At 50.7% G+C, this 12099-nt stretch overlaps 1 protein-coding gene across 1 annotated transcript; it reads left to right on the top strand.

Annotated features, from left to right (window-relative positions):
* Positions 1 to 634: 634 nt before the first annotated feature.
* On the top strand, positions 635 to 10115 carry LOC118527124 (paired immunoglobulin-like type 2 receptor beta). Its single transcript, XM_036078787.2, has 4 exons — positions 635 to 1267; positions 1596 to 1985; positions 6286 to 6480; positions 9752 to 10115. The coding sequence occupies exons 1-4, from the start codon at positions 1213 to 1215 to the stop codon at positions 9754 to 9756; spliced, it is 645 nt and encodes a 214-aa protein (XP_035934680.2). The 5' UTR covers positions 635 to 1212; the 3' UTR covers positions 9757 to 10115.
* The last annotated feature ends 1984 nt before the right edge of the window (positions 10116 to 12099 follow it).

Below are 12099 nucleotides of genomic sequence, written 5' to 3'. Positions count from 1 at the left end.
TCACCCCCACCCACCACCAGTCACAGGCTGGCAGTGCCCTCCATTGGAGATGGTCCAGGGACTGTCACCAGGGTGACGCTACTGCTCTGGGCCTTATATCCCCCCTGGTCAAGGAAGGTCTGGATTAGCCAAGGCTCTCACAGCTGGGGAGGGAATCATCTAAGGAGCATTATAAAAATAGAGCCTCCTGGGAGTCACCCCCCAGAGCTCTGCTCTTGGGAGCTGAGGCCCTGAGGTTGTGTGGTGCAACCAGGCGGAAGCATCCAGAAGGAACAGAATGCTCTGTGGACTCAGTGAGGCTGGAGTTTGAGTCTTAGACCTATCACTTGAGAGTCATTCGACCTGGGGCAGGGCTTCTCTGAGCCTTGGTCTCCTCATCTAGAGTGGGGGACAGAAGGACCTGCAGATCCAGTCTTGCATCTTGGGGGTCAAGGCGTGGCCTTCAGAAGGCCCACCCTCACCTCTTAACCCCAGAGAGGGTGTGAGACTGCACAAGAGGAGCTGATCAGGGCGGGGAAGGGGCCTGGAAGGCCTGGGTCCTGCACAGGACTGCTGGGGGCTGCTGAAGGGGAGCCCCTGTTGGGAGGGAGAAGGACCAAGAGCAAGCTAGGAGTCCCTGGTGCTGGGGCTGGAGGTCGAGGGCATCTGACCACCAGTGGATCCCTCCTCCTCCTCTCTAGGGGGCTGTAGCTGGGCAGAGACTCATGGCTGCCTGCCTTCTTGCTGCAAGAGCTGGAGCTGGTCCTGCTGCCGCCCCTTCACCTGGAAGGACAGACAGAGGCCAGGAGACACTCAGAGAGCCAATGAAAAGGAGAGCTAGAGAGACAAACACTGACTCCTAAGGAGGTAGAGGTGCTGGCAGTGGTCAGGAGTCCAGGCAGAAAGGAGAGGCCACACATGGCCAAGGTCAGAACCATGGCCCTCAGCATGAAGATAGAGGCTGGGGGCCTCTGTCGTGGCTCTCTGAGCTCTGACCACAAGGAAGCACTTTTGCAATATAGGAAAAGAAGAAACCAGATTGATAAAGGAAGTGCTGGTTACTCTGGGTGCTGGTGAGTTTGGGGAAGGCTCTCACCCTCCCTTGCTCCTCTGAAGGGGCCTGATCCACGCTCTCCAGGTGCCTCTTGACTCCCCAAGAAGGCACCCCCTAGGGCCTCCCCTGGCCTTGACAGATCTGCTTGTCTTCTCCTCCCCTGGGAAGAGAGTGAGGCAATGGGTCTGTCCCTGCTGCTGTCTCTGCTGCTGTTGCCGACATGTCTGCAGGCTGGTGAGTGTCCGGGACACCCTGGCTCTGCCCCGAGGCCCAGCGAGTCCCCAGGAAGGGCTGAGGCTGGGCAGCTGGAGAAGGGGTCTGCCAGGGTAGCTGGCCAGGCCTCCCAGCCCTAGCAAGCGACGGGCTGGTCCCATAGTGCTAGTCAGCCCCAACCCTTCACCCTCCTCCCTACCCCAAGTCTGGCGAGGGGGACACCCAGGCCAGAGAGCCGGTCCTACCATCTGTCACACTACTGCCCGCGGTGAGGGTGTCAGAAGGTCTGGGGTTATCTTCTTCATCTCTCCCAGTGGCTTCAAAGTCTCTCCTCTCCCCCGTCCTGCAGGTAGCTCAGACGAATGTGATTTATATCCTGACTATGGGATCGAGCAACCAAATAACCTCTCAGCCCCCATGGGTGGCTCCGTCCATATCAATTTCTCCTTCTATTACTGCTGGCAGTTAGCCAACGATCCCAGAGTGAGTGTAGCCTTGAGACGGAAACACTACCATGGGGAGGTCATCTACAACAGTACTGGGCCTTTCATCCATGAGGAGTACAAGAACCGCATCTGCCTGAACTTGCCAAAGGGTCAGAAGTTTGGCTCCCTGCAGATATCGAACCTGCGGAAGGAGGATGAGCATATATACTTTTGCCGGGTCCAAGTGGAAACACTAAGAGACGGCACAAAGGTGTGGCAGTCCCTCCAGGGGACCAGACTCACCGTCACCCATGGTGAGTCCAGCTGCCCCGGCAGCCACCATGCCCACCCTGCTGAGGCTCTTAAAGACCACGGTGCCCTTGTCCCCCAGGCCTGGCCCAGGCCCCAATCTTCCTGCTCGCCCCTTCTCTCAGACTCCTCTCCCCATACTCACCCCCTCCCTAGGCCTCTGCCAACTTTACTCTTTCTCCTCCATCTCCCCAGGCCTGGGTTGCCCTCCTTGACCATCCCCCTCATTGCCCCCTCCGATCCAGGCCGCCCCAGGCCCCGGCCTCAGCACCTCCTGGGCTTCCCAGTTATCCTCCCTTCTTGCCCCAAGCTGGGGCTCCAGCCCTGCCTCCCTGCCCTCCCCCCATGCTGTCCAGGTGGACTTGACTTCTTCAGGATGTGGGCTGCCTTCCCTTTGTCATGTGTCCGTGTGTGCAGCCCCAGCCAGCCCCGAGTCTTGCGTCTCCCCACAGCCATGGGCTCAGCCCAGCACACACAGCAGGTACCCAATGATGACCGAGAGCCCCGGTCCCCTGGCAACACCCCATTACCTGTTTTCCCAAAACCCCCACTTCTTCTCCTGCTCTGCTCCTCGGAACCCGGCCCACAATGCTCCCCGCCCCAGCCCCAGCCCTCCTCTCCTTTCCCATCTCCCTCTTCCCCGCCTCTGTCCTCTTTACCCTCCTTGCCCCCCCATCCCTAGTCCCCACCTCTGCCTGTATTGTCCCCACTGTCCACTCCGATCTCACTGCTCCGTGCTGGCCCTTGAGAGGCACGTCTGCAGCAGAAATACGGCAGCTCCCGCTTACTGTGCACTGTGTAGGGTTGAACAACTTGGTATGCATCGCCCTAGTTAACCTTCCCCACGACCCCACAGTAACAGTAAGTACTGCTGTCGTTTCCTGTTAGAGATATATCGGGACCCTGAGGCTCCAAGATCCTAAACACTGACCTGCCCAAAGCCACAGTCTGGTGCAGGCAGGACTTGAACTCAGTTTAAGCCCAGAGCCTCCACTCTTAACCAGTAGTTGCTCAGCCTCACCAGCTGACCTGATCATATCGTTGTCTTGACCTATTGTTCACCCAATAATGGGATGTGTTGCATTAATAGATCTTCCCATGTTACTCAGCAGGCCGTGGGAACTTGAACCTAGGTTTGTCCCCAGAGCAGTATGGGGAGAGCGTCTCTCTGAGGAGCAGGGACTGGAGGGTGTATTATCTGTAGACAATTCCTTAAAAACTAAAAATCGTAGGTTTCCTTTTTATAATCACTTGCGCTGCCAATTCTGAGCAATGCATCACTGTTCCTGGTGGGAAGCACACTCTCTGTGTCCCCACCCTTGGTAACCACTGCCCCGTAGGACCACCGTGCTGGTTTTAGAGCAAATAGACAGTGGTTCACAACCTGAATTAGGCAAGACAGCCTTGGATTTATATTTCGGGCACCTCTTCCATCTTCCCTTAAATGGCCCTTTTTGGGAGATTTTGGCTCTCCTCAGACCCCTCTTCCTCCTTTCCTAATCCTCCTAACTTTTCTCATTTCTCAGTTTCAGTCACATTTACTATGAGTTTTTCATCAATAAATTAATTTTTTCAATTAATACAATTAATTGGATATTCATACTGAGATTAAAAAAAAAATACAGGAAAGTAATAAAAAGAAATGTGTTTACCCAAGATAAGTACACCATGCAAAGACATCACCCCAAAGGAATGTTTGCAGCTAATAGAACTGATAAGTTTGTGGTTGGCTTAATAATGCTTTTTACATAGAGATGTTTTCCTTTTGTAGCCAAATCTCCCTATAGTCTCCTTTTTAAATTCCTCTTATTTTACAGCCCCAAATCCTGTATCCCACTAGGGGCTGAAAATATTTTGATTTCTTCTGATTTTTGTATGCTTTCTTTTTTTTTAAGGTATTTTTTTTTAAAGATTTTTATTTATTTATTGAGAGAGATAGTGATAGAGAGCATGAGAGGGGGAGAGTCAGAGGGAGAAGCAGACTCCCCGCCAACAGGGAGCCCGATGCGGGACTCGATCCCGGGACTCCAGGATCATGACCTGAGCCGAAGGCAGTCGCTTAAACAACTGAGCCACCCAGGCGCCCTGTATGCTTTCTTTTGACAGTAAAACTCATTAATGTAGTGAGGATTTCTTTTGGTATATCGTCTGAGGTAAAGGACTAATTTGATCTTTACACCAAGAAACAAATCAATCGTTCCAACTGCATTCATGGAATTTTTTTTCTCTTCTCCATTGACTCATAGGCTTGGCCTTTTTGTAGGATAGCACCCACTTCTGGTCTGTCAGCTCTATTTCCCTGTTCTGTCTTTTCTCTTTTTTTTTTTTAAAAGATTTTATTTATTCATTTGACAGAGAGAGAGACAGCGAGAGAGGGAACACAAGCAGGGGGAGTGGGAGAGGGAGAAGCAGGCTTCCCGCTGAGCAGGGAGCCCGATGCGGGGCTCGATCCCAGGACCCTGGGATCGTGACCTGAGCCAAAGGCAGACACTTAACCGATTGAGCCACCCAGGCGCCCCTCACCTATGGGTATTTTTTAAATCAGAATTGCATTAAACCTATAAAGCAGTTGATAGAATGGAAATCAGTGTAATGTCCAATCTTCCCACCCAGGAATGGCCCCTAATTTATATACCTCAGTAACCTTGGGAGTGTTCTTCTAAAGACCATGTAAATATCTCTCAAGATGCTTTCCTCTAAATCCCTTATTTTTGTTTTTAATATGCAACATTATTTTTTTAAGATGTATATATTTACCTTAGAGAGAGAGAGCTGGGGGAGAGGGACAGAAAGAGAGGGAGGGAGAATACTAAGCAGACTCCGGAGCTGAGCATGGACCCCAAAATTGGGCTTGATGCCATGACCCCGAGATCACGACCTGAGCCGAAACCAAGAGTCAGACACCTAACTGACTGTGTCACCCAGGCACCCCTGCAACATTATTTTTTGGATGTTTATTTTTTATAATTTTCACTAGAAAATATTGCAGAAATTCGGGCCAAATGGTGGGTTATGTGCACGTTTACCTCCCCTTCCTAGCAAACCCTACTAAAATGACAGCAAAGGGAATTTTTTAAGACAAAAACCACAAGGACACGGGGCGCCTGGGTGGCTCGGTCGTTAAGTGTTTGCCTTCGGCTCAGGTCATGGTCTCAGGGTCCTGGGATCAAGTCCTGCATCGGGCTTCCTGGTCTGCGGGAAGCCTGCTTCTCCCTCTCCCACCCCCCCTGCTGTGTTCCCTCTCTTGCTGTCTCTCTCTCTGTCAAAAAATAAATAAAATCTTAAAAAAAAAAAAAATAACACCACAAGGACAAAAAATATGTGAGTCCTGTGGTCAAATACAATCTTTGGGAAGCTGGAAACACATAGACTAATGTACCTGGCCTAGGAGACCAGGGAAGCTTAGCTCTACTGCCTAAGTAATGAGGGCTTTTCATTACTTAAGCAGTGGGGAGACCCAGAAGAAAGGCGATTTTTAAATTGCCAAACCCCTTGATGGTTCAGGAAGGGTGACCCCAGAACCCCTGACAGTGGGAGTGAAAGGGGGTCAGAGAGCTGGGGGACTGGGTAAGAATTTAAAAAGCAGGGAAACCTCTTTGCCCCCTCCCCACCCAGCAGAGACTGGAGATTTGCTTTCCAGAAAGCATGGACCAGAGGGACTCTGGGGGCAGTACCCCAGGCATACTAGGGGCAAGGGTTCAGTCCTTAAAACTGGAGATTTGGTGAACTGATGAGACCCTAAATGCCTTGCCCCCCTTAGATGCCTCCCAGGATTCAGGCAACCCAGCTGGTATCCCCCACCCTACCAAGGAAAGAAATCAGGAGATTCTTCTCTGAGAAATTTATCTGATGGGCCCCAAAAGGATCTAGATCCTAACAGATCCTACAGCTCACTAGCTGACAAGCACTTTCTCCCAGATCACACACACAGCTTCCAGTCAGCGTGGCTTTCTGCACACTGGCCGCCAAGGGGACAAGGACATGGGGTCTCAGCCTCACACAGAATCCTCCAGCCCCAAAGATTGACCCCTCGCCTCTGCTGTGCCTGGGATGCCTGAGGCTAGAAATTTAGTGATCCCTATTTGTTGGCGATGAAATGAGGTTCTGAGGTCACACCACTGATGGGAGGTAGAGTCAGCATTTAAGCTGGGTGATGTGGATTCATTACCCCCTCCCTGTGTGAGAGCTTCAGAGAGTTGCTCCCTACCCCCAATATTCCCCAAACTAGGGAACAAGGTGACAAGTTTCATCCAGAAACTTCCAGTCCTCCAGGGGAGAATCTGCTAAATTCTCATGTCTTCTCAGCTGCCAAGAGGACCACCGAGGGCCCCACCACCACTGCTCCCACCACCACTGGCCTCAGTGTCTTGGAAGGCCCTGGGAGCTCAGCATCTTCACCCCTGAGTGTGGGAGCTGTGGTCATAGTGGCACTGCCTGGTGTTGTGATCAAAACTACAATTTTGGGACTGATACTCTACCTCAGGTGGAAGAGAAGCAAAAGTAAGTGGTTCTGGGCCACACCCCCCACCAAGCTTCCCAACTGTGTTTCTCAGAACCACCAGCATCAGAATGATCCCAGGTGCTGGTTAAAAAATGCAGATCCCTGCTGGGCTTGAAGTCTGGGCTTGGGAATCTGCATTTTTAAAGGTCTCATCAAGTGGTGTCTGTGTGTGATCAAGTTTGAGAACCACTGCTCCAGACCAATCCCTCTCCACAAATTTGATCATTTTCTAGTTTTTGTCTTTTGACTTAATCATTTCTCATCAACCCTCACCTTTTGGTTCATTTGGAGGGGAGGGTCAGCCCTGGGAAGAGTAAGGCGAGAACAGAAGGGACAGGAAGTTGGCTCAGCTCAGCAAGCATTGGTTGAGGGCCTATTTTCCAGGGTCTGGCTTGTAATTGGAGATTACAGACGTAAATAAAGCATAGGTCCTGCTTTCAAGGAACTCAGTCGTGGAGGGAGGGAAGAGGGAGTGACTGCCTCATTTGGAAAGAGCTGTGGTAGGTTGGGAGAAAGGAGGGGAATCAGGGAGGACTTCCCATAGGAAGTGACCCTGCAAAAAGTCTCAAAGAATATAAGAGAATTGGCCAGGCAAACGGTGAGGGTGGTGAGTAGGTGACTGTCCACGCAGGTGCAGGAAATCAGTGCAGGAACTCTAAGTAGCTCAGTGCTGTTGGGGAGGCTGGAGATGGGAGAAGAGAAGCTTGTAAATGATACCCAAGAGCCTCTGATCCCAGAGGCAACCTCAGCTCTGCCTTATAGATACATCAGTCTGTGGTGGAGGGGCCAGAGGTGGGCCAGGCGGGGCCAGTCTAATGCGGTGGTGGTGGATGGAGGGAGAGAGCCAGATCCTGGAACAGTTTAAGAAGGAAAACCAGTATGACTTGGTGATTGGACTGGTGTAGAGGCGAGGGAGTGGAAGAACTTGGGTGAGTGAGTCCATGGTGAACCACCAAGCAAATTAGAGAACACAGAAGGTCAAAGACCATGTTTGGGGGAGAACGATGGTTCTCTAGTTTGGGATATGTTAGAGATGCCTGTGTGGCATCTGAGTAGAGATGTTCATCAGAAATGTGGATGTATGCACTTACAGCTCAAGAGGACAGGGCTAGAGGCATTCATTATTTAGACCCCAACACGCTCCAATATTGATTTGAAATTCCTCTGAAGAAAATTTTCAGTGAGAGGAGATTAGCCCCATCAGACATTAAAGCACAGAGGTGAAGAGCACAGAGTCTGGACTGCCTGCAGTCAAATCCTGGCCGAGTAAACTCTGGTGCAATGATACTATTCCTCTGTGCCTCAACTCACTCCTCAGTAAAATGAGAAGAGTAATAATACTTACCCTGGGGGTTGTCATGACAATTAAATGTAACGCATTGAGAATAGATCCTGGCACGGAATAAGGACCACATGAGCATTAGCGCCTGCAAGTACTAAGCTGTAATAATTAAAATGATTCGATGCTGGGGCGCCTGGGTGGCTCAGTTGTTGGGCGTCTGCTTCTCCCTCTCCCACTCCCTCAGCTTGTGTTCGCTCTCTCACTGTGTCTCTCTCTGTCAAATAAATAAATAAAATCTTTAAAAAAAAAAGATTCAATGCTGTCATATTGAAACACAGATGAACCAATATATGAAAAGAGAAAAGCCTGAATATAGGCAGGATGAAACAGATCAAAATATATTCAGGAATTTAGTAGGTTAATAAGTAGCATTTCTAATCAATGGGGAAAGAGGAGTCATTCAATACGTGGTGCTGGAACAATTGAGCAGCCATCTGAGAAAATAATGTGATCTCATAATTTGCACCAAAATAAATTCCACAGAGATCAAAGAGTTAAATGAGGGGGAAAATAACCCTAGTACTAGAGGAAAGCTTGTGAGACCATCTTAATATCCATGGAGTGTAGATGGCCTCCCTAAGTATGACATAAAACCTAAAAGCCATGAATAAAAATATTGATAACGATATACAAATTGTTTCTAATTCTGCAGAGGAAAAATCACAGCGGTTGTCTCTAGAGTGAGGATGAGGGTCGGAGATGAAGAGCTGTGATAGTCACTGAGGGAATGGAAGATGGTATTTCAGGATTCCACCTAGATGAGAAGCCAGCGCTCTGTAAAAGCATCTCTGCCCATGATCATGTTTCCCCCTGCAGTATTCAACCATGCAGGTTTAGAAACTTCTAGAACTTGTTGGTTAGAAGTTATGTTCCTCTGCTGGCACCAGAGACCAAAAGTAACAGGGTTTACATAAGAGTTTCTTGTTTCCCCTCGTATAAAAGGATGAGGAGGCGGATGGCAGAGGCCACTGTCCTCAGGCACTCAGGCTTCCATCTTCCTGCTCACTGTCCTGGCTACTGGCTTCTACCCTGAAGGTTGCCTCATGATCCAAGATGGCTGCTCAGACTCCAGCCATTATTTCTGAATCCAGGCAGGAAACAGGAGGAAGGAAGAAAGAACAAAAAGACCACAACTTCCCCTTGAATCGTATTGGTGAGGATGTAGTCATATGTCCCACATCTATCAGGAGGGGAGGACACTGCCACCCCAAATAAAATCAAGGTTCTGTAACTGAGTAAGAAGAAATGAATGGATATTGGGTAAGCAAATAGCACCCCCACCATAGGCCACAGCCAGAATTAAAGATGTGTCAGCTAAGTGTGGCATAAGGACAGGGGAACAGGAGAGTTCAAGGAGCTCGTGAGAGGGGAGTGGAGAGTAGAGGATCAGCGGGGAGCTTGGACAGCCCGAAAGAAAGTGGATTATTAAGGCACGAGAGTTCATGGGGTCAACGCACAGGTATAGCAAGCAGGATGATGGTAAGAGAAAGCTGGAAGGAAAGAAAGTTGTAGCATAAAAGTGATGCTGGCATTTATTATTTCAGAGTTCTCAGTCCCAGAGATTAAAAAAAAAAAAAAAAAAGTCCAGGGTATGGTGGAGTAGAGGGCCCTGCCGTTTGGGGGACATAGGAGTCCTGTGTGTTCAGAGGGTTGTCTCCATGCATGACAGGACTTCCCAGGATGGTGTTAGGTGGTGGAGGGGATGGCTGTGAAGCAGGGGCCAATCCTTGGGAAATGCCACAGAGAAATTCGGGAGGACAAGGAGGGAAGAGGGTGGTGGGGGGACTGGCGGGTTTCAGTGGCAGAGGGTGGAGGGGAACGGGCTGCAGCTCAGACCCAGGTCCCCGCCATGAGGTTCACAAGGCAGGAGAGAAATAGCCACCACTCCCCTTCCACTGTGTCACCCCCTTCTCCTTCCTTCTTGCCAGAATGAAGCTCAGGACAACAGCGGCATCCTCTATACCTCCCTCACTCTCTCTAGCTCCTCATCACCATCAGCATCTCCCTGCATCCCTCCCAAGGAGAGCCCCCAGGAGGAGACCCTATATTCTCTCATAAAGGCCTGATGAGTGGGACTGAAGGACGACCTCCTCAGACTAAGCTGCCCAGCGGGTCACAGCTTCTGATAATAACCCCGGCCAGACACAGAAGACTCAGAAGTCAGCAGGTGTGGAAGTCCACCAAGGACCGCAGAAAAACAGCCATCTGCTCCAACTCCCTCTCCGCCTTCCCAGCCCTTGCCCACAAGAATAAAAGTACCTAGAATTTGCCCCAAGGCATCTAAGGAGAAAACCAATGGCACCTTCCACTTCTGTCTTTTCCTTCTCGCCAAAAATGAACTATAATAAAGAGCTCACACCTGAGATCCCTCCCCCAGTCCTGGAGTTCGGTGACTGCCTTAGGGCGGGGAACAGTAAACCCGGAACGCTGGTAGTCAGCCCAGAACCCAGGGTCTGCCCCTCCTCTACCCATTCTCCTTCCCCTCCGATCAGAACGAGCATGTGTCAAGTGCACCACCTCATTTAAGCATCTCCAACAATCTGAGCCGGGACTGGACGCACTCACCCCCCGGATGGCCTTCTCCCAGGACTCAGGTGTCCCCGCCTTCCCAGATCCCTATATTGTGCCGGCCTTCCATGGAAACAGGGACCTGCCACAGGAAGCAGAGGGGAGGGAGGGAAGCTGAAGGGAAGCACGTGGTTAGAGACGAACTACGGAAAGCCGTAACCTGTTTTATTAACACGGAAACTGCACAGCTGGGACTTCAGCCAGGTGACTTGTAGCTGGTGAACAAACCCCACACTTAACAGCCTCTCAGGGACCCTCTGAGGGGCTCTCCCTGCTGCTGGCAGGGAAGGGGGTGAGAGAGCAGCAGGGAGGCAGGTGCACACAGCTATTCCTCGAAGAAGGCCAAGGTGAACTCCCCAGGGTCATCTCCACACCAGGGTCCCTCCAGCTGCTCCGGCTCTTTTCCAGCATCTTCCAGGAGTTGCTCCAGGTCCAGGTCACTGGAGGCGTCATCGTCAGGGGGGACACTTCCAGCCTTCTTTCCCCCCCCAGGGGACAGACCACACGATGAGCTGGTGGGGTCAGGCCCTTGGGCACCATTCTAGCTTCTTTGTCCTCAGACAAGCTGGTTCCTGTGGCCTTGTTTTGGGGAGCTTCTTGTTATCCAGTCTGTTATGTTTTTCTTCCTCCTACAGCTTTGACACATCAGCTCTCATCCCACCCTGGGATCCGGGCCCCAAAGCCGCCTGGCAAGACACCTGGAGCTTCCTGTAGGAGGAGGTGAACAGGGAGGGCTTTGAGTAGTACCCTTGTGTTTGCAGAGTGGACAAGATACTGGAACTTCTCCAAGGCTGGGCAGGGACTGAAGTCCTGGGCAAGGAGTCAGAGCTGGGCCACAGGTAACAGATGCCCAGAGAAATCAGGAAAATAGCATGTGTTTATTACATGGCGTTCACAGACAAAATACCAAGCTCTGAAGCATTCATAGAAGCATTTTTCTTAGTTTCTGCTCTCAAGGGGCACAGTGGGGAGGGGACATTTCCAGAAATAATGATCAACACCAGTCATACCTACTGCTAAGTGAATAATACAGAGAATGCATTACAAGAGTTTAAAGTAGGGGTGGAAAATTCAGAGGAGGCTTTTCTGTAGGAGATGAGCTGAGTTGAGCCTGGATGATTGGGATGGTACAGAAGAGGGAGGACAGCAGGAGAGCAGGCCTGTGGGAGAAGGAAGCAGGCAAGTCTGGCAGGCAGCAGGCAGTCCCAGCAGAGCCGAAACAGTTTGTCTTAGGACTGGGAAAGTTTGTGTTATTTGTAGGCAATGTGGAGCCCCTGAATATTTGTGAGTAGAAGCATCTAACCATATGGGTCAAGTTTTCCCAAGAGGTTACACAAAAGGGAAGCTGGAAAAAACTTCTAAAAGTACAATCATTCTGGGCCCCACCCTCTAAGGCTGCTTTCCCACAGTTCCTGTGGCCTTTCTAATGGGTCATTTCCACCAGTGTTTGTATCCACCCAGGACTCCTCTTGTTGCGACTGAAAGCAGAAAGCAGCTTAGGCAGCAAAGTGGGGGCTTAGCCCAGGTGACTGAAGGAAGAATGCAGGGATGGGTCTGGCTTTCAGAGTGCAAACTTGTCTGTCTCAGGATCTGTTTCTCTTAACTGCTCATTTCTGCCCCCTACTGTTCAGCTTCAGCCTCAGCCTCCACTTGACCCCAGAGCCCATGGGCTCTTCCCACAAGGTGGCAAATAACTTCTCCTCTCACG

This window comes from Halichoerus grypus, chromosome 6 (assembly GCF_964656455.1).
Source record: "Halichoerus grypus chromosome 6, mHalGry1.hap1.1, whole genome shotgun sequence".
NCBI classification, from domain to species: Eukaryota; Metazoa; Chordata; class Mammalia; order Carnivora; family Phocidae; genus Halichoerus; species Halichoerus grypus.
This window is presented reverse-complemented; position numbering and strand designations above follow the sequence as displayed.